This window comes from Salminus brasiliensis, chromosome 15 (genome assembly GCF_030463535.1).
Source record: "Salminus brasiliensis chromosome 15, fSalBra1.hap2, whole genome shotgun sequence".
NCBI lineage: Eukaryota > Metazoa > Chordata > Actinopteri > Characiformes > Bryconidae > Salminus > Salminus brasiliensis.
In genome coordinates, this window is record NC_132892.1 from 23,618,622 (window position 1) to 23,640,852 (window position 22,231).

The 22,231-nt window shown below is 41.2% G+C and overlaps 2 protein-coding genes across 3 annotated transcripts in view; both read left to right on the plus strand.

Annotated features, from left to right (window-relative positions):
* Positions 1-3,073, plus strand: part of agpat3 (1-acylglycerol-3-phosphate O-acyltransferase 3) — a 28,670-nt gene extending 25,597 nt beyond the window's left edge. For both annotated transcript variants that reach the window (XM_072657440.1, XM_072657439.1), the window contains exon 10: positions 11-3,073. In XM_072657440.1, coding sequence (XP_072513541.1) covers positions 11-102 — 92 coding nt within the window. In that variant the 3' untranslated portion in view covers positions 103-3,073. The remainder of the gene's footprint in view (positions 1-10) is intronic.
* A 1,326-nt stretch (positions 3,074-4,399) lies between these two features.
* Positions 4,400-7,021, plus strand: dleu7 (deleted in lymphocytic leukemia 7). The gene is made up of 2 exons (XM_072657583.1): positions 4,400-4,851; positions 4,940-7,021. The coding sequence occupies exons 1-2, from the start codon at positions 4,573-4,575 to the stop codon at positions 5,144-5,146; spliced, it is 486 nt and encodes a 161-aa protein (XP_072513684.1). The 5' UTR covers positions 4,400-4,572; the 3' UTR covers positions 5,147-7,021.
* The last annotated feature ends 15,210 nt before the right edge of the window (positions 7,022-22,231 follow it).

Sequence of the window (22,231 nt, forward strand, 5' to 3'; positions counted from 1 at the left end):
GTCTGTCCAGCCTCTGTAGCTGTCCGCCGCCTGATCGGTGTAACAGAGGTGAACAAAACGGGTTCCAGCTACGGCAACGTGGAAGCCAAGAAAAAAAATTAGAACTTTTCCGCTGGTCCACCACCGTATCACTCACTTTGCCGCAACTGCTCGGGCATGGAGTCGCCCACCTGTGCAGTCATCCTCCTTTTTAACTACAAAAAAATTAAATAAATAAAAAAAGAAATAACTGCGACTGAATGGGGAAAAATTTATCATTAAAAAAAATCTCAACGTGACATTGAAGCATGTGGGGCTTTGGGGAATATAGTTCACTGTAACTTTATAAACTAGAGTAATACTTATTAATTATGATGATTGTTGCAAAATGAACAAAGTGTGGAAAGGGGGGAAAAAAACAAACGCAAAAAAAAAAACATGAAACTGAGACCCTCAGTGATTCTCATCTCCCTTGGTTACCTATTAGGTAGCCTGAGGCCGACCACAAAAAAAAAAGAAAAGAAAAGTGATTGGCAGCTTGCTCCTCCCTCTCCTTAGCCTTTGTCCCTATCACTAGCTTAAGACCCAACAGTCCTCAGGGGTCTCTACACAGCCACGTAGTGAGAGTATTTTCTATTTAAGCCACTTCCCATAGCTGGACACCGACCACTTCACCCGTCCCGGATGCTCAACTTCTTTCCTCTCACTGTATATCTTCTCCTATCCCTCTGCTATGTCCAGCCAATGGCTCCCTCTGCACGGCTCTGCAGCTGTCCCGTCCGCCGTCCACTCTCTAGCTGTTGTGAACTTCTAGAGACGCTATTAACGTGACATCCCTGTCTTCAAAGTCAAGGTTTGGGTCAAGCGGTTTTGACTCAAAGCTATAAACTCTAGAACTGTAGTTTTTGTTTGTTTCTTTTGTTTGTTTGTTTTTTGCACACTAGTACTGAGCGCATGATGTGAGTGGACAGTCTCGTCCAGGCCTGCGAAGCACAGGTTATGGCCAGGCCACTGCGTCATAGTACATGAGAGAGTTTGAGTGACCTCAGTTTCTGTTTGCTACTGATGAAGTTGGTAAGACTTGACTGGTAAAGATTAACAGCAGGGTTAATATTTAACAGACAGGGTTGATGCAAGTGAGAATGCAGTGAGGACGAGGCTCCCCAACAGCCTTGTTCAGTGTCTCAATGTCCCCCAATTGATTCATTGCATTGTGGGTAGTGTAGTGTGCAATAGGAGATGTAGCAGAAGGGTCCGCTCTCATTTCATGTAAATTCACCGAGATCCCATATCTTATGTTTGTTTCATCTCTGGGTCTGCGTCTACTAGAACCACAAGAAATCTTTTCCATAACTGCCGGAATAAAGACTGATATCCTAAAGGGCATTTCATAAAGGGTAAACAGTGATGATTTGGAGATGGTTAGTGAAGAAAACCATGCTGTACTGTAGCGTACAAGGACTTAAAGAGGGGTGGTTGTGGGATAAACGAACAAAGAGAAAGAGGATAAATGCAGAGGATTACAAACCTCAGCTCCATTTAGTTACTGTAGTCTACTCACTGTGACAAATGGCTGTGTAGCACATGTGAATGTGAATTATTGGATGATAAACCTTTTTTTTGGGGGGGGGGTCGAGTTGTAAATAAATATCAGGAATTCCTCCTGGATGTTTGGATGTTGACAGTTCTCCAGTAACTGTTTCCTATAAGCGTTTAGCAATATCACTGTAATTTATTGGCTGTTTGGCGGAGGGATATTAAAATGTCACTATAGTGGTCCATCAATCAGTCCATCACACAAACACACACACTCGGAGTCACAGAGCAATAAATTGTCCTTTTCACATTCTTGTAACGTGAAAGCTATTTCCATATTTCTTGTCAGTTAGCATGTGGTTTCCATTGCAACGAGGGTTTTTAAAGATGTGACGGATGGCTGTACTTGGGCTTCGCGGCCTAGCACGCTTGCATTGGGTTCAGTTTAAGGTGTGCTCAGAATTGGCCGAACAAAGTTCACCTTCGCGCTGCTTTAAACGGAACCGGCTAGCTTGCTAGCTCGTGGACGCCACGTTGTTTCACACGGCCCAGACCCAGGCAAGCCTTAACAGAATAGCGCAGCTTTGTTTGGTGTGTGCATGTAGAGAGAGCCCTTTAATCTCTTATAGACAAGCTCATGGGAATAGGCTAAGGGGTGCATTTGCAGTGTGCAGGCTTTGTACACATGGGCGTGCTTGAATTCTATGTGAAAATTGACTTTTGGTCTGGCCTATCCACTGATTTCTGCATCCTTTGCACACAAGTGTCTGTCTCTCACTGCGAAAATCTGTTCAAAATCTGTAAGCGACGCAAATGTACCCAAGAGTGAGGGGGGTGTGGTTGACCACAAAGGTCAATGTTTTTCATTCTAGGAGTGCATGGGATATCAGGCCCATAGGAAGAGTAGTCTTTCTTCCCTGATCTGGTTTTCTTTCCAGTGTGTTGTTAGTGGAGAGTTGCTATGATTAGCTTGTTCTTCATTCTGTTTTTTCTTTCAGCGCATCACTTGACCTAGTGGTGCTGCGGTACAGCGTAGAGAGACCATGATTGTAGATCCTTTGTTTTTTTAAAGCACTGATGTTTTCTTTCTTTTAAAAAAAAAAAAAATTACAAGGTAAAAGCTATGTGTCCTGGGCTTTTACTGTGCTGATTTGGGGTCACATTTCCCTTTCCTCAGACTGAAATCTCTCACTGTATGATTACAAGCAAAACTGACCCAGAATCAGACATACTCTAGGAATACAGCCTGTGATGAGTTTGAGATCTGTGTGGGTGTGGAAAAAACATTTTATAAGAAGGAGTGGTTCTCTCACTGGGATTCCAGTTGTGTGTATGTGTGCGCGAGAGTGTGTGTATGTGTGTGCGCGTGTGTGTGTGTGTGTGTGTGTGTGTTTTAGAACACCTTACTTGCAAAGTTCTGTTTTAGGGGAGGTTTAGTATGTCAGTGAAAGTTACATAGAAATATTGAATTAATTTACTCCATTAAAATCACTACAGCATTTCCCCCTTTTTTGTATTCTTTACCAAATCAATTAAAGAATCCAGTATGTGTTAGGAATTGGTGTTGTTTCATCTCATTGTGTGTAGGTTTTACTCATTTGTGTTGAAATAGCAGTAAGATATGATGCAATGCAATTCCTTTTAACATGACATGATGGTCATATGCAAACGTTTGGGAACCCCAGGTCAAATGACTTTTTGGTTTTGGTGATTTAATTGAAAATAATGGAACAAATCCACTACAGTAAACATTGTCCTGCACATTGACCCCTGGTTCCACCACAGTTGAGGAAATCTGAGTCAGTAAGTTTTTCTGCAGTGAATCAATTCACCCCAAACCAAACTCGGAATAACTTTTGTTGACGTCTTATCCATTACAAATTAGCGTTGAAAATCAGTTGTATTTCTCAGGAATGGGTCACTGAGAAATATGGCTAATTTTCTCCTAAAATTGTTCAATTGGTCAAGATGTGTGGTGTCAGATGTCTGATTCTTTAACTGAGGCTGCATCCAAACCCACTGCTAAACTACACATTTTCTATGATCTATTATTCTAATCTGAATTGAAAAAGTGTTGGTTGTGTCTGAAACGCAAAAAATGCTGCCTACTTAGGCTGGATTTAAATGCAGGAAAAAGGACCCAGACATATCTAAATGGAAGCTTATTGGGTGTAAATGTGAATGGCTAATGACAACACAGCTAAACAGCTCAATCTGGCAGTGAGCTGTGAAAAGCTTGGCAAAGTCAGCACAAATTGTTATCTTCATGATTTGGTTTCAGAGCAGAGACCTTCAGCACTTCTGAGACAGCACGGACAGCAAGGCATGGAGTCAGCTAGCTGCCTCTAGTTTCAGACAGCTTTTATTTGGGACTATATTGCTTTATGACACTAAAGTATCATCCTAAAACTGTAGTAACACAGTAAAAAGCACGAAGCAGTGCATTTATAATCAGCTCATGTAATGACTGTCTGTGAAGCAGCTTTTTTGTGTGTGTGTGATTTAACGCTTCACACGTCTGGTTCCATTCACCACCACTATGAACCATTCTGAGTAGGTAGGTTTCTCTAGACTGGAGCATTTCACATTAAATCACTATGGCTGACTTTGTTTACTTCGCCATTACTTGATTATTCAGACATTTGGGGAATCAGTGGAGTTTCCCTTTAATGATATGTTAATTCAAAGGACTGCTGATTGGTTTTGGACAACCTTGACTAGACTTCAGGGGTCACGAACTTAATAAAGGACCACACACACACACAAGTTAATGTGTGTTAGTGAAGTTAATGAAGTTAACACCATATAGTGCAGGGGGGGGGGGTCGGTCGGTCGGTCGGTCTGGTGAAGCAGCCGCAGACGCTGCAGCCTGTATGATGGGGAAGTGGAGGAAGGACGCAGCACGCTGAAGCTCTGCAGCCGGATCACTTGACGAATCACTTGTTGTTGACGGCGGGGGTTTTTTTTCCTGCTGATTAAGCGAAAAAAAGTAAGATAAAGAGACAGAAACGTTTTCACTCCAAAACAACACCGAGCAGACTCGTACGTAAAAGACAAATGGGGCACCGTTCCCTCAGACATCAGGTGGAGGCTCTGAAGCTGCTCCATGAACTGAAGGGGTCCAGGATGGTGAGGAATACCACCGAGGCTGCTGCTGCTGAGGATTTGAGGATCGGAAGAAACTCCCTCAGCCATAAACCTCAGACCGTGGCCGAAAGGGCGAGAGCCAGCTTGTTCTCACGACTAGTGGAGATACTGTCTCAGGTAATCGCGATAGAGCAGGACTTCATGGGCTCTCTTTCAGAAGACCTGAGGAGCTTTCTTCTCCGCCACAAGGTGAGATGCTCAGAAACATGGCGTGCTGCTATCAGCCGCGTTTTAGTCTACTTTAACCACGTCCTCCCTCCTTTCCCCCTTTTCTCAGGACAGCGTCGACCTGAAGAACATATGTCTGAGAATGGCCGTCAGCGGAGCTGGCTATCAGTCTGACAAGGACTTGAGGGAGCTGAGAGTTTGTCTTCAGCTCATTGTGGACAATTTACTTTCAGCCGTACGAGAAGAAAACAGTTTGTCGTCCATCGGCGCTATTCGAAGACTTGTGGGCATCTCCACCACCTTCCTAGACATGTGAGAAGACAGGTGTGTTTGCCAGGTTTGTGGTGGACCTGACAGCACAGCTGCTGTCGTCCTCTAGCAAACCCGGAGCTAGTTCAGGACACTGGGCTTGGCCGAATAACTGACAAACTCCTGACAAACTACCTCGACTCGTTTGACACGTTTTTAGTGCCCAAAATATGCCAAGATATATTATTTCTAACAGTATTTAAGCTTTCTACAACACTTTGTGAAGGAGCATGTTTAAACAGCAACGTTTCATTCATTAGTTTTATCACTAGAATGGTCCAGGCAGGTCTGCAGGTCTCCATGCTACATTTAGTCAACACTTGGCTAATCCTGTCATTTGTCCTAACATTTTAGTCTAACCTGTAGTTGTACTGCCATATCTGTACCGTACCTTTTTCTTTTACCTGTATGTGCAAGATGTCAAACATACCTGTAGTGCCAGTGTCCTTACTGGGCAGTTCTACAGGTGTAACAGGTTGTGTAGCTGACAGGGCAAAACAGTGTACGTCAGCCACTGGCTGGATGCAGTATTCTCAATAAGCAGTGCCTAATTATGTAACACCACCCAGAAAACCTTCGTGTGCCTTCTTCTTTAATCTATATCAAATATTTAAGACTAATAACAACTGGTTTTCCTAGATTCCAGAGTGCCAACTCCCTCTTCAAAGGTTCAAGCCTAACAATTGTTGGGTTCTGGTGTAGTGTTTGTCCAAACCAGACTTATTCTCAAAGGCATGATCCTGATCCTAAACGATCTAATAACTTACAAGATCTGGTGTAATTGTGGCCAAAACAGATGAAATATATATAAAATAGCCGGGTTGCTTTTCAGATTATTATGCTATCACATTATTATAGAGTTGAATACATTGAGGCGAAAGTGAAGATTGTCCAGGTAGGAACGCACCTCATCTCTTTTCCTAGAAGACAGGGTTGATTTTTTTTAGCTTAAGTATCTGGAAAATCACGATATCATGCTCCTTAGCTAATTTAGTAAATATCACATCATGAGAATCATGATCTGGATTAGGTGGGATCGAGGACCCTGTGGGATTGTAGGGGTCTATGAATGACAGGGGCCCTATTAATGTATTAATTAGGTGTTTTGGTAGAATTGTTACAGCTGTGGGACCCAGTGTAATAACTTTTCTTTTCCAAAATCCCTGACAGCGCCCCTGGGTGGAAAACAAGTTGGATAAAGTTGTTGGTTTTGTAAGAAATGCGTGAAGTAGAATTGGTGGAAATGTCACAGCTCAGTCTACTGCACAACTGGCATGACTGTGCCATTGTGTGACATTAATGTAAGCATATATAAAGCTATTGCGTGTGTGTGTGTGTGTGATATAAAAAGATTTTTATAAAAATGTCAAAGCAAGTGCATCAGCACACGTGAGAGTCTTGAGTTAACTGAGAATTGATTGGTGGTGGATAACACTGTCAGCTCTGTTGTCTCTGATGAATAGCCCATGCTGTAATGGGCTGGCAGGAGATGTTGTGTCTGAGAGCAATAGTAAATGCTCTGTATTGTTTTCATGTTCAACAGTTTGTTTAGTGGCCTCTCGTGCCCTGTGACTATGCAGCTTTGTTATTAATGGCAGACGGAGAGTAATAAGCTTCATAAGTGAGTGTGTGCTGGATGGTATGTTACATTAAGTTTCAGTTGTTGTTCAGTCACCTGTTTAGAGTGATGCTGATTGTGCTGTACACATTCCCAGTCACTAGATGTCGCTACAAACCACCTTATGAAAAAAGTTGAGCAGTAAAGAACATAAAATGTATATATGACTGGACTTCACTTTGACAGCTTATCAATAAATTAACCGAGCTACATAATTGAGACAGGAGCACAAATGTGGTATTAGTGTTATTTTGGCACATACTCACCACAGAAGCTATATTTCCTCTATTGATGAACAGTACATCTATACTGGTTAATACAGTTATACAGTGTCTGGTGTTTGGGAAAAGTGGTCTGGGGAGAGAGCCCACTCCCACTTTCTACTACTGCCTGACTCTGGACCGAGCCACAACAGTTTATGTAAACTGTATTTCTCCAAAATCTTTATTTGCTAAATATAAAAAGATGTGTAAGGGAATTTGTGTTGGTGTATGCATCAATACAATTACTGAAATATATAATAAACCACAAAAGTATAACAATTATTTAAAAATATATGATTCAAATTGCTAGCAAATTCATATTGGTATTTGAAGATCACGGCTTAATAATAATAATAATAATAATATATTAAATAACAATAATATTAATAATAATTATTCTTATATTTTAAAAACTAAAATGTAAATGTAAATATTATCATTTCTTATCATTTAAAAAAATTGACATGTTTTGTTGATTTTCTAAGTGAAAATGAGTAATTAAACAAAAGAAGTATGGTCTTTTCGGTGGGTTTTAATTCTTTGAAATAGAGGGTTTGAAATGAGTTTAAAGAACCTTTACTGACAGTTGTAAGTGGAATTTTGGGCACTCTTAGCCAAATGACACATTTTGATGTTGTTGTTTTTTTTATTGAAAAGTTTAAAGCTAATCCAACATAAAAAATAATATTTGCAGTAAATTATAATGTATAATCCTCTATGTTATTTTATGTTATCTTATTATGTAAATAATCAGTGTGGCCTGTGGAAAGGTGGGGACACCCTTAGCATTGCAAAGTTTTGATTAGCAAATCAGGCCTGAGGCACGTCACCAACTGTAATTACGACCTGTCAACTGAATCAAATATCCAAGCTTTATGAATTCTCTGGCTCTTCAAACCTTGTGCTAACACAGCAATCGTGACCAACGATCTGAAACTAAGTAATCAATTCTCACAGGGCATGAGAAGGCTATTAAAGACAGCTATGAAGGCTAGGATTGCATCCTTTGGAGAGAAGATAAGATAAGATAAGATGATCCTTTATTAGTCCCACAGTTGGACTGCTCCTTTGCTGGTAAGAAAGGCAAATCAGTATCCGCATATGATGGCTTGCCAAGAACCTGCAGAAAGGATTAGCTGTGTCAAAAGAAAGTGCACTGTTCTACTGTGCAGCGTTGCTTGCATGAAAGGAAATCTACATGGAAGTGGATTAAGGTTTGCTACAGAACATCTGCTGTGGTGCTGTGGTCTGGTTAAGCTGATATAATCAGTTTTAATATTAATATTAATAAACTCTTTAAGCAACAAAAATACATCTGGGGGAAAAAAAAGAAATCAAGAATCAAACTAAAGGGTTTGGAATGGCCCTCACGGCCCCCTGATCTAAAATGTGTGAATAGACCTTAAACAAGCTTTGCCCGCAAGACCACCCAAGTATTGCATAGCAATTAGGCTAAAACTGAGAAAAATAACTGCAATGCAAAACAAAGATTTAATGAGCTTCTTAGTCTTGCCACCACATTTTAAAGGCTGAAGTAGACAGTGTTGGTGTAACGGTCGATTCTGTTCTCTATCTGTTTTGATTTTCGCCAGTAGAGGGCGCACCACACTCAGATTATTAACAATGTGTCGACCTGTAGACCTGTTGGAACCGATGTCCTATGATGCTTTTTGGGGTCTTTGAAGGCCTGTGAACAACAACCTAGAAATACCCCTCTACATCCATCTAATATTTGCCCTCAGAAGTAACTGATTAGCTGAATATTGAGGTTGGAGGTGGAATCTTGGAGGAATGTGGATCTCCAGGGTGAAGGCCGGTGAAGTGAGTCCAGTGTAGTGAGAAGAGAAGAAGAGAAAATGTAAACTGTACAGCACACTGTGCATATATACATATATGTGCAACAACACACAGTGTACAAAGGTTTACAAGCACCTGCTCACCTAGGATTTCTTTTGACCAGATATTGAAATATTGCTAAGAGGACTTGATTGCATTCAGCCACAAGAACAGTGAACAGTGAGGTTAGGAACTGAGGTTGAATAATCAGTCCTGGATAAAAAACGACACTCCAACTCATCTCAAAGGTATTGAATGGAGCTCCATAGCCAGAAAATGGCATTTCACTGCTCCACAGCCTAGTGCTGGAGGGGGTTGTGCCCATCTAGCCATCACTTGACATTGGGGATTGACATTAAGCTATGTCTGACTCGTTCTGTTGATTTGTATGGAGTGTACACAAGCTTTGTGTGCACAACTGAACGTCCTTTTAAGAAATAAGTGCACTTTAAAGAATTACTAAATTATTGGTGCCATACAGAACAACAACTTTTCCTTCCCATAAAAACGTTTCGGTGGTTCATCAGTGTGGCCTGCACAAAAATTGAAAACCTCAGCACTGCAAGGGCTTAGATTATTTTCTGACACAGTCTTAGACCTTGATTAACAATTCAGGCCTAAGGCATGTCAGCAATTGCAATTAGGAACTGGCAGCTGAATCAAATTTCCAAGCTTCCAAACTCTTCAAACCTTGTGCTAACACTCAGCACCCATGGGCTTCTCTAAACAACTGTCTAAAGACCTGAAAATGAAAGTAATCAATGCCCACAAGGCAGGAGAAGACTAAAATAAGATCAAGCGTTTTTTTTAACTTGCGGTTTCTACAGTATGAAAGAAGCGCCAGTTCAGGGGGAACTGCGGAGGTCAAGATGAGATCTGGAAACCACCAAAACTCTCGGGTACAACTGCTTGTATGCTGGCAAGACAGGAAAATCAAAAACCCCATATGACTGCCAAGGCCCAGCGTGTAAATTTAGCTGAGTCAAGAGCCATGTGTCCACAAACATAATCTTTGTACAAGAATTACAAGTAAGAAAACCTTACCTATGGCCTCACCACAAAGATCATTGTTTATAGTATACTACAGAACATCTAGAGAAGCTTTGAAAACAAGTGGTGTGGGCTGATGAAGTCAAACCGAACTTAAACAGAGCCAAGATATGTGTGGAGAAGCAAACTGTGTTTCATTAAAAGAACACCTTGCCAACTGTGAAGCATGGGGGTGGATCTATCATGCTTTGGGGGGTTGTGTTGCTGCCAGTGGCACTGGCAATATAGCACAGTTGGACGGAAGAGTGGATTCCATGAAATACCAGCAAATCCTGGATGCAAAAATCAAATCTGAAAAAAAGATCCAAAAAATACATCAAATTCACCATGGACTACCTGAAGAGACACACATTAAAGCTTTTGGAGTGACACTCACTGGGTCTCCTGACCAAACATCATAGATTATTTGTGGATAGACCTTAAGTGGACAAGATAGTTTAACAATGTCTCAGAACCTAGAGGCCTTTTCCTGTGTGGTTTTTGCCAGAGGGGGTGTTGCTAAAATCACAGGCCACATATTTATAATTTAGATTATTTTATGTTACTTATAATTTGCTGAAAACATCTACTGTATATACAAAATCAAATCAGAGTATAATGAACTAATAGTGGGAATAACTCTTGGTTCAGATGGCGCAAGTGAGACGCTGTTAGGTGACAGAAGGTGTTCATTATGGAGGTTAACTGCTCCACAGTGGTGTGTCGACTGCTCTCTACCACTCGCCGGAGTAATCATTGCCCTCTGACATCAATGTCCTATAGGGCACCACTGTTATGCCTTTGGGAGGCACTCTATGTGCTGTAACCCTATTCACGATAAACCTTCACTACGGCGGCCATAGAAAGGTAGTGGTTTCTGACATGCTACCACCCTTCACCCGGTACCCAATTATCATGCCCTTTTGGACATCAGTCAGAACGTATCCTTTGCCCACGACTGTCATTTGTCACTGTGCTACAACTGACTAGTGTGCTCGCTTATTTATACATGCAGCAAAGCCTGTCACGTGACTTCTGTGAGTTCATCTGTGTTTATCAGCTGAGATCATTCCAAACCAGCGGTGGTCTTAATGTTCTGCTATGGCCGCGTATATCGCAGCACAAAAAAAGTTTATGTCCATTTTTCACTTTTTAACATAATGTGAATCTGGCAGTTTCACAAATGGTAAGATAAATGGACCAATTGAAATGCTCCAAACGGAATAAAACCTTATTATACTGATTTGCAATAAAAGTTAAGAAGGGTTTTTCCTCCTGCTGTAACGCTGCCATTTTGGAGATATGGGTGTGTGACAGCGGCAAATTACTGAGTGTAGGTTTAACAATTTGTGCCTACACACAGGCTTTTTGTCTCTTTTCTTGAATAGCTCTTCTTGCAGTCAGATTCTCCACTGTTCAGCATATCGTTGTCATCCCTTTGTTGTGGCCGAAAAGCAAACATGCTTTTGCATCTGTTTACACTTAAGACCAAAGTAGTCTCCTAAATGGTGATTGCTGTAAGTCCCCTCTCTCAGCTAAAGTGGCGGTGGCTTGCCTGCTGCAATGTAGTCATCTAGTGCCAAATATATAAGGATGTTTTTGTCTGTACATGTAAACCCTCAGCCTTTCTGGCCAAAACCATCATAGCTGATCATAGAGCAGTTGCTGGTGTGAATATGAGCTACTACTTCTTGTGGAGAACCATGACCTCCCAAAACTTTTCGGTGCTAGTGGTGCAAAATATATGAAATATATGGGGCATTGGGCAACTAACACACTGTAGTCCCACTACACTACAGAAAGATGCCAATTGGTGGTTCTTTTAAGTTGGTTTCCTTTGTTGCATTACGTTTTGATTGTGTCCCCATGCACTTGCCACCTGGCAAGGGAAACATGCTATTCCAACCTGTTTTCCAATTTGAAAGAACCTCCAAATAAGGATCTACAGCAAAACCAAAGGTTTTGAATAGTACATCCAGGTCAAGAAAGCTTTAGAAAGTATGCAGTCCATACAAACTATCCCTATCCCTGACTAACCCTTTCCCTAACCTTAGCCCTAGCCCCAACCCATTACCTAACCTTTGGCCTAGCCCTAATCCTTTCCCTAACCCTAACTTTTCCTGCTCAACTACACCTGATTCAACTCACCTGTTAGTTGCCAGGTTTATTAGGTCTGTTAGAGCAGGGAATTGTTTTGGGGGTTTGTGTTGCTGCCAGTGGCACTGGCTTTATTGCACAGGTGGACGGAAGAGTGGTTTCCACGAAACACCAGCAAATTCTGGATGCAAATATTAAATAGTCTGTTAAAAGGCTGGCGCTGAAAAAAGATCCCTTCTATCACAGGAAAATGATCTGAAGAATACATCAACTTCACCATAGACTACCTTAAGAGTCACACATTAAAGCTTTTTGAGTGACACTCACTGGGTCTCTTGACCAAAGACCATAGATTATTTGTGGATAAACCTTAAGCAAGCTGTGGACAAAATGGTCTAACAATGTCTCAGAACTTAGAGGCACATTACATTTTAAGGAGCTTCTTTAAGCTTTCTAAGTATTCAAGTTCTTCACGGTGAAACATCTCATCTCAAGGGTTCTATAAAGAATCACCCACTGAAACTTTCTTTATAAAACCTAATGTGGTTCTCCTATGGTATCACTCCAGAGAACCCTCTGTAGCACCTTCACATTGATAGTACTGAACAGATTTCAGGACTGTGTGTCTATTAGAACGCTGTGAAGCAGGTTTCATGAGGTTAGCATCTTTGTAGCGTGGGCTGGTGTTTAGCCTCCACATAATGTGTGTGTGTGTGTGTTTGTGAGATGCATGAACTCAATGACCCTCGGCCTCCTCCATGGGACGAGACTGCTTTGGGTTTGGGTAATGGCGGCCCAATGGTGGCTCCAGACAGCGTCTGGCAGGGCGGATGATTGGCCTGTGGTGTCACTTCCTGTGACCTGGTGAAGACCAGACGCAGACGGGTGAGTCAGGAGATGAGTGCAGCACGGGGGTGGGATGCTGGGGGTGGGACAAACCTTACAGGGGGTCAGCGCCACGCCATCTTTCTTCCCTGCTTTTCTCTTTTTACTCTATCTCCTATTCTTTTTGGCCTTTTTCACATCTGCTTTGCTCTCATCTGTCTATCTCTTTCTCTCTGTCTCTCTTTCTCCTGTTCTCTTCTCTCTCGCATGCTCTCTTCTCGCTCTCTTCCTTTCTGCATTTTCTGCCTTTCTCTTTCTATCTCTGTATCCAGTTATTCCTCTCTTGCTCGCTACACTTTCTCACTCTTTCTTCCTCTCTCTGCCTTATTCTCCATCCATTCTTCTGCCTCTTTCTGCCTTTGTTCATTTTTTCCTCTCTCATTTCTGTCCTCTCTCTCTCTCTCTCTCTCTCTCTCTCTCTCTCTCTCTCTTTCTCTCTCCTTCCTCTCTCCCTCGTCTCTCTCTCTCTTCTTTTCCTTCCTACCTTCCTTCTTCTCTTATTCAAGTGGCATTCTCTCTCTCTCTCTCTCTCTCTCTCTCTCTCTCTCTCTCTCTCTCTCTCTCTTTCCTCTCCCTCTCTCTTTCTCCCCCTCTCTCTCTCTTAGCATTTGCTTTCAATGTTTCTCTCTCACTTCTCTCTTTTCTCTTCTCTCTTGACCACTGTCTGTACAGCTTTCTTTCTTTCTGTCTTTTTCTTTTCTTCTCTGTTTTCTCTCTCTCGTCTCTCTCTTTCTCTTCTTTTCCTTTTCTCTCTCTTATTCAAGTAGCATTCTCTCTTTCTCTCTCTCTCTTTCTCTCGCTCTCTCCTTCCTCTCCCTCTCTTTCTCTCTCTCTCTCTCTCTCTCGCGCTCTCCTTCCTCTCTCTCTCTCTCTCTCTCTCTCTCTCTCTCTCTCTCTCTCTGTCTCTCTCTCTTTCTCCCCCCTCTCTCTCTCTCTCTTTGCATTTGCTTTCAATGTTTCTCTCTCACACACTTCTCTCTCTTTTCTCTTCTCTCTCGACCACTGTCTGTCCAGCTTTCTTTCTGTCTTTTTCTTTTCCTCTCTGTTCTCTCTCTCTCTTACTCTCTATCTCGCTCACTCATTGGCATGATCACATTAAGCTGCAGTGTTTTCAAAGTCTTAAAGTCTATTTCATCATTCTGCTAACACATCAGTACACCCACACACTCTCAGATATACACCTCCATTGATAGGTTTGGAATTGTCAGTAACATAAATGCCATTTGCCAGCAGATAAATGTCATGTACTCGTCCAGCTGAACCTTCCCAGGTTTCAAAATAGGAGAATCTGAAGAAGGGGGAATGTTGGATGTGTCCAGTATGATGGACAGAGCTGTAGATCAGTATGCATATTAAGTGGGAATGCTTTGGAACATCAAAAATTATAATTTTTTTCTATTATTATAATATATATAATATTATGTTTATTTACTTCTTTTGCATTTTGGGATTGTTGAAGATTCTTTATGAACCTTGAGGTCCGCTCTTGGGCTGAGCTTGCTAGGATGGCCTGACCTGGCCATGCTGCCAGTTGTTTTACACATAGAAAAATTTAGCAGACCCTTCCCAGACTCATTTGAATACAAGCTTCTTTCTGAAGTTGGCCATGGGGATCATACCACTCACTTCGGCAATCAACAGCAAACCATACTAAATGTCCATGTTCTAATCATCTGCAGCTGATGTGCTGCACCTGATTCTGATTTTAGACATTTTATGTAGTAATAAATGTGGGGTGTGAACTTTTTCCAGGAATGGTTCATTTCTCTTTACCACACTTTACAAATGATATTTAAAGACATTTCTTTAGTTGTACTTCCAAACTACCTCCATCTCTCCATATTGTTGAAATACAGATCAAATGTTCGGGTGTTTAAATATATAAACAAATGTGTGCCTGTCCTCTTTCCCCGTGGTGTTGTTTTGTGTATCAGTCTTCTTTGAACTTAATGTAGTCTCTCTCTCTCTCTCTCTCTCTCTCTCTCTCTCACTTTCTCCCTCTCTCTCTCTCTCTCTCTCTCTCTCTCCCTCTCACTTTCTTTCTCCCTCTCTCTCTCTCTCTCTCTCTCTCTCTCCCTCCCTCTCTCTCTCTCTCTCTCTCTCTCTCTCTCTCTCTCTCTCTCTCTCTCTTTGTCCCTCTCTCTCTCTTTCTCTCCCTCCCTCTCTCTCTCTCTCTCTCTCTTTCCGTGTTCCCTCTCTTTTCTAATGTAATGCAAAGGCAGACAGCACGCTCGACCGGTCTTTGTGATGGCCTGAAAAGGCCTGTAATTGTAATAGGTCATATCTGCCACATCTCGCTCCCAAACATTCAGCCTCTGCTTTGTTCCCCTCTTTCTTTTTTTCATTACTTTCCTCACCTCCGCCCTCCCTCCATCCTCTGATGTGATGCCAGACGAGCAGCCATGGTGGACGTGAGTGTGTGTGTGAGTGTGTGTGTGTGTGTGTGTGTGTGTGTGTGTGTATGTGGGTCTGTGTGTGGTATGAGTTGTTCAAAGGAGCCCCACTCTTTCTGGGGGGTCTGGTGATGTTTCTTCTTTTTTAACCCCCCCTACACACACACACACACACACGTTTTCCCTCCTTTTTTCATCCTCTAACCCCAGGCCAGATGCTGTCGGTGCTTTGTATATGATGAGTCACTGGATGGATCCCTGTTGTTGGGGGGTTTTAGGGGGGGTTCGTAATACCACCTTTCTTTGTTTTCCCCAACTGACCGATCTGTACGGTGCCAACAAATGTGCTCTCTCATAGCAACCGTTGCTAGGTTGGACAAGCTTTCCAGAACCTATGGAAATTGATTGTGACATGGATAGTGTTTGGTAGTACCACGTTTCAGCATTGCTGTGAGGATTTGATTGCATTCACCGACAGGATGTTGGGGGATGGCCACCCCACCTCATCACCATCTCCCGAACTTATCCCAAAAGTACAGGAAACACAGTTTCACTGCTCCATAGCTTAATGACATTAGGCATGGTGCCGATAGTGCCATAGACTAGACAAGCTGTATGTTTGTGCATTTGCACATCTGTGTCAGCAATGGGTGCAACTTAAAGTAACTGAATGCATTCATTAGAATAGGTGTCCACAAATATTTGGACAAATAGTGTATGTGAATTCTCACCCTTTTTTCATCAGAAGTGTATTCAACTCGCTCACAGAGGGTGAGAGCTAGCGAGGCTGAAGTACAGCCTCCACACAACGGGGTTAGCTTTAACACAGGGCTACAACAAAGCCTTCCCAAGAACACAGTAGGCCTTTACCATGCGTCTTTTGCCGGAAATACTATGCTTCCACTACAACAACAAAGACGATGGCCAAGTCCAAGAACAAGAGCTTTTGCAGAGTACCCAAGAGTTCAGCATTCCGCAAGTTTCCACATTTTTCCAGCCGACGATAAGCAGAGATGTGGAAAATGGGTTTGTGTTATTAGGAGGGAGGAAGGAATTCATTCGGAATGGTTCACTCGTTAAACCAGTCACAGTCTGCAGAGCGTTTACTTTGAGGTGACTGGGAAAGCGTGATAGACTGGCTAAATGGCTAAATTCCTTCAACACTACAAACAACATGTTGTACTACACACGAAACATCACACACTATACGGTCCACTATTTCTGTAGCAGACAGTGATTTCAAGTGCAGTCGTCATCCAGTGTGAGGGTACATTTGTGTACAATCAGCATTTGTAGCTGCTAACTACATGGTTCCTGCATAGGTTGGAATTTGCAGTGCTTTTCCAGCTGTGATGTTGCATGTTTCCCCTAAAAAGCATGATATTAGATTTCGCTTGATGGCAAAAAGATGCTCACTCACTGGGGCTGGCGGCTTTGAAGGAAGACTGTTCTGTAACTAGTTAGCGCTAGCAGGCTATTTCTTTCGGCTAGCGTGACCGTATGTCCTCTTTTGCCCAGACATGTCCTCTTGTTGGGATGTGAAAAATGTGTCCGGCCAGGACTTGTTAATTGTGTAAAATGTCTGGGATTAAGGATTAATTTAATGTCAGGATCCTTTGTGTTGATTTTTACAGCTTTAAACAAGTCTGTTTCAGCATTCTCACTTCTACTATTGGTCTACACGTACCTGCATCTACATTAACTATTGGTTTAAAATTCTTAAGTCCTGCCTTCTTACCGCCACAATTGGTCTATATGTACCTGCATCTACCTTAAACATTGGTTAAACTGCTAAAGTCCCGCCTTCTTACTGCTACTGTTGATCTACATGTACTCGCATCTACATCAACTGCTTTCCACCAGGTGATTGACTACAGCTAAAAATGCATAAAGACAAATGTAGATAAATACACTTACACAAAGTGTTATTAATATATTTATTAATAGTTTTTATTTTTTACGTCGAAAAATGTTATGTTAAAGGTGATGAAATGTGGCTTTTTAAATATATTTTATTTTAAGACCTAAGTTAAAAGAAAAGATGATTGAGCAAAATAGACTATTAGTTTTGATCAATGAGTAAATATGTATGTGTAAATGTTTATTAACGTAGTTGCATGATTTTATAGAGATATTTATTTATCACACAAACTGTCGACACTTAGGCCGACTTCAAGCCCACCAGACTCAACATCCGAACCACGACTGGCACCCGTGTGTCACCAGTGTCAAAAATCTCTAGGTGATCTCAAACAATCCTGAATATGGATAAATAACATTTTTGCTAGAATGTTCTGTAAAGCTTCTTGAACTCTGCAACAGTTGCAGTGAATGAGCACATTTACATGGCTGCTTCCCACGTGCCTTTTCTGCTTTCCTTTCTGCTTGGACTTTTCTATTCCGAGGGAACACCTTAGTCAGAAGGGTGTTTTGGGGTGATCCGCTGGTGTGGGCTGTGAGCTCTCTCTGGGAGATCTGCAGTCTATTCTTCTCTTTCTTCTTCTCACGCTACTGTTCTCCACTTGCTAAGTTGAGGGATTAATTATATTATCTCTAATATAATTAAAGCATTGTTCAGAGAGATTTCCCTCTAATGCCAAATGTAGTCGATCAGCCTGAGCATGTTTGGTGTCTGACGTTTGCTTCTTTAGTTTTTTGCGCAGTTTTGAGCTACGAGGCTAGTGTAGGCCTCTAATGGAAGCTATTATAGCATCTTAGAAACTGCTCATCTAAAATCATTACATACTTGCCACCAACTGAGGCAAGTGTGGGATGATTTAGGAAAGCTTTTTGAAGTTAATTAGCAGGTACTTGTTAGCTACATTAGCTTTGAAGCTCCGGTGCAAAACTAACCAAAACAAAACACACATTTACACAAACATGGCTTGGCTAATGGGCTACTTTTGAGGTAAGGAAAAACTGTGTAAAGTTCTTCTTAGCAAATTATTAGTTTAAAGAGAGCCAATTCTAGCATGAAACAGGGTCGCATTCTCTTCCAGGGGTGTAAACTGTCCATAGAAATTGTGGCTATGATGCTGTAAGACCATTAACAGGGTTGACATTAACAGTGCCGATGATTAGTATGCTAAATCTGCATTAGATATCAGTAAAATGAAGGGCATGGCAGAGCAGCTCGTGTACTCAAAGATTTTCATATATTTTTGAATTTTACAAATGATTTCTTTATGTTCTGCACATTTTACATCTAACAGGATGGATGAGTTCTGTTTGTCCCCTTGTGTCAGCTGTACAAAAACATGATCGAAAGGCGAAAGATCGAAAAGAGCTAACTTACCATCCTTTGCATGCCTTTCTTCTTTGTAATACAATGAAGTCACTTTCTTAAAGTCACATGACTCAAAGCAACAGATTGCAATTTCCTGCGGTGTTTTCCCATCATAACAGGGTTGATAGGAAGTTGAGGAAGTTTACAATGAGATTTTTTTTTTGCACTATTTAAGCATTTAAATATAATTTATCATTTGCTAAGTATATAATATTTATGTAATATAATACAATATTTATACTTTTATGAGTAAAGTCAAAACATTTTTTGCCTTTTAGCACTGTTTTCATTATTTCAGTATTAGTTGATTTTATGGTAAAAAAAAAAACTGTTAGTTGTTGACAATTGATTAAGCCTATTTTACTGCATTTGTAATTTTTTTAATTAAGAATGTTTAATATTTAAATAAGACAAATATTAAGTGCGTTCATTTACTAAGAATATTTTCCTCATTAAAATGTCAATGGGACAGAGATTGTCCTCAAATGCTGAACTGACCTACTGAAGGGAATGTTGTGTGTAAATCTAATGCAGTGAAATATAAAGGTATGACCTACATTTAAACACACATAACTATATGCAAGTAAAAAATAGTAAATTATTATTATTAAGAATAGTCTAATTGCAGGTGTTCAGTTACGAGCTTGTCCTGTTTATAGGCCAACTTTCTGATTTCAGAAGATCTTAAAGCTTCATCTGCGTTTCATGTTATTTCACTGAGGGAACTCAAGTAGAAACTCTTTCTACAGACAGGTTTAGTTGCCCAACTAACTCAATGTGTGTTTGTGTGTGTGTGTGTGTGTGTGTGTTTGTGTGTGTGTGCGCGCGCGCGTGTGTGTGTGTCCATCTGCCCCCACGCTGCAACCTCCACGTCTAGCTCTATAGACCTCCACTGTATTTGGCTGAGGGACTTTCCTGCAGCTTAAGCTTCTCTGTGTGATTCATCGTTAAATCACACAAGAGGGTGACGCACCCCAGCACGATCTTATCAACCCCCCCAGTGCCCACGCTCTGCCCTTCCAGCTGCTCCACTCACTAATAAAAAAAGAAAAATGAATTAATGGGGTTATTTTTAGATGGAGAAAGCTTAAAAATAGGCCTCGCTGGGTGTAATCTTACTTCCCGAAAGAAGTCTGGTCACGTTCTTTGTCTCCGAAACCCAATATGCTTCGAATGAAGTCACGAAAATCGTGATTTTCTTCTCCCCTCCCTTTTTGGCTGCGCTTTGACTAATTTGTACTTCGACTTTACACTTATTATAAGGATTCTTTTTAATTAGTCACCACTGTTTTCTGAGCAGCTCCTTAATATCTACACATCAGTGTCAATGTTTAGAGTTTAGCTGATTATCTGGTATTGCTCAGATCTTTTGAAATGAGTCTACATTTAAACAACTAACAGAGGAATCAAACACTGGGCTGAAGTTTGGTGTAGAAGATGCTAGCTACTACAGCAGGACAACGATCCAAACCATACCTCAGAATCCACCATCAACTACTTCAAGAAATGCAAGCAGAAGCTTTAGGAATGACCGTCACAGTCCCCTGACCTGAACATCACTGAAAACCTAAACATGCTGTGCAGCAAGACGGCCTCGAGAATACTGCAGAACTTCAAGCCTTCTGAAGGGAAGACTGGGTCAAAATTCCTAGGACAAGAAAGGAAAGACTTCTATTTCATGCTGACCAAATATCTAACATGGTGAGGTGCACCTGCATTGTGCACACAACTGTTCATCTCGTTCATCTCGTTCATCTGATTCAATAGGGGGTAGTAATTGTAAACATTTAGCTAGCATTATGCGACTTCTTTTTTAAGTTCTGCAACATGCCTTTATGTCAGAAATCACACTAGATGGACAAAAGTATCGGGACCCCTGTTTATTGATTGTTTATAGATTTTGGTGCATTGCTGTGAGGATGCATTTAGTGACATGAGCATTAGTAAGGTCAGGATGTTGGATGATCACCACCCCAGCTCATCATTCCAAAAGTATTGGATGGAGCACCAACCATCATTTCAGAGAACACAGATCCACTGCTCCACAGCTCAATGCTGGGGGGGCTTTATAACCCTCTAGCCCATGCTTGGCATTGAACAAGGTGCCAGTAGGTTGATGTTTATCTGCTCCAGAGAGTCCTGTTCTATTAGCAGTGCTTCTTTATAGACACTAGACAAGCTGTGTGTGTGTGCATTTACATACATATAAAGTCTTCCCTGGACAGTAGAGACAGTTACTCCAACAAAAGCAGGATGAACTCTTTTCTTGATTTTGGAAGAAACAATAAATAGGCAGGTGTCCGAAAATACATATAGTCCATATTGTGTATATAATTGTCATTATTTTATCTTTTTTATATACATTTTGAATGAAAAAATACTTAGTAAAAGAAAAAAAGAAAAGATTTTATAATATTGCAATCTACATTATAGAAGCTATTACTAAATATAAAATAATGAAAATAATAAATATGATGTGTGTGACATACAGACAAGCTACAACTATCCTTAGCTAGCTATTTGACATACTTTCATGTAAACTGAACCTTTTACAGACGATAGTTTCAAGGCTCTGCAGTAGCACGATCAGCATAAAGAAGGCCAATTGTTTTTGTCTTCTGCTCGTGATCTGTGTTCATAATGTGCTCAAGCCCTTTTTTCCCACCAGATGCGTGGCTGACTCCTCTCTGACTAAGTGTCTACATAAGAAAACAGGAAGCGTATGGGCGGCCGTGTGCTCGGAGTCAACAAGCGCTGAAGATCCGCGAAATGGTGGACGGCCTTTAGTGGTGGTTTGTGGGCCGCACTGTCGACCAGCAGCCAAGATGACATTTCCTCTGACGGTGAAAAGAGTGGCGAGGATTCCATTATGATACTAATATTTAGACTCATGGTGCATTTCCATTCTCCTAAAATGAGAGAGATGCGAGAGAGCTGATCTGCAGTGCAGACCTCGCTCGGGACCTCGTGTTTTTTGTGTGTGCACGAGTTTAAGGTTAGGTTCACACAAATAAACATAACTACAGTAGCCTGTAACCAGAATGGGCTGTTTATTCATACACTTGGTGGACAAAAGTATTGGGGCACCCTGATCATTTGTTGCTTCTTTTGGAATCAAGGGTTGTTTTAAAAAAGTTCTTCCTGCTTTGGTTGGAGAAAAAGCTTTCTATTAGATTCTGGTGTGCATTGTTGTGAGGATTTGATTGCACTTAGCAGCAGGAGTGTTAATGAGGTCAGAATTTTGCTGGATGATCTCCACCCCACCTCATCCCTAACATGGTGCCAGTGGGTACATGCTTATCTGCTTCAGAGAGTTTTTTTTTGGCAGTACTTCTCTACAAGGAGAAGACAAGCTGTGTGTGTTTGTGCATTTTCACATCTGTGTCAGCAATGCGTGCCATGTAAAGTAGCTGAAGGCATACATTAGAAGGGGCATCAACAAACATTTAGATGCTGTATAGATTTCCACTAGCAGCTCACCTGATTTACTTTAATAAAGGACTAATTAGATAAACTGGGTTTTGATGGCAGCTGTAAAAAATGTACCTTCCTATGTAGGAGCAGTTTGGAAATGGTTAATCTAGCACACTTAAATCACACTGTACTGAATAATTGTAGAGGATTGTAGAACAAATAAATATTTATTTCTGAGCAATAAATTCAGCAAAGAAATCGACACTATGCA

Excerpts from the sequence above, each read along its gene's own strand:
- dleu7 (XM_072657583.1), top strand. The coding sequence starts at position 4,573 with ATGGGGCACCGTTCCCTCAGACATCAGGTGGAGGCTCTGAAGCTGCTC. Across the intron at positions 4,852-4,939 it reads GCTTTCTTCTCCGCCACAAG|GACAGCGTCGACCTGAAGAA; the intron begins GTGAGATGCTCA and ends CCCTTTTCTCAG.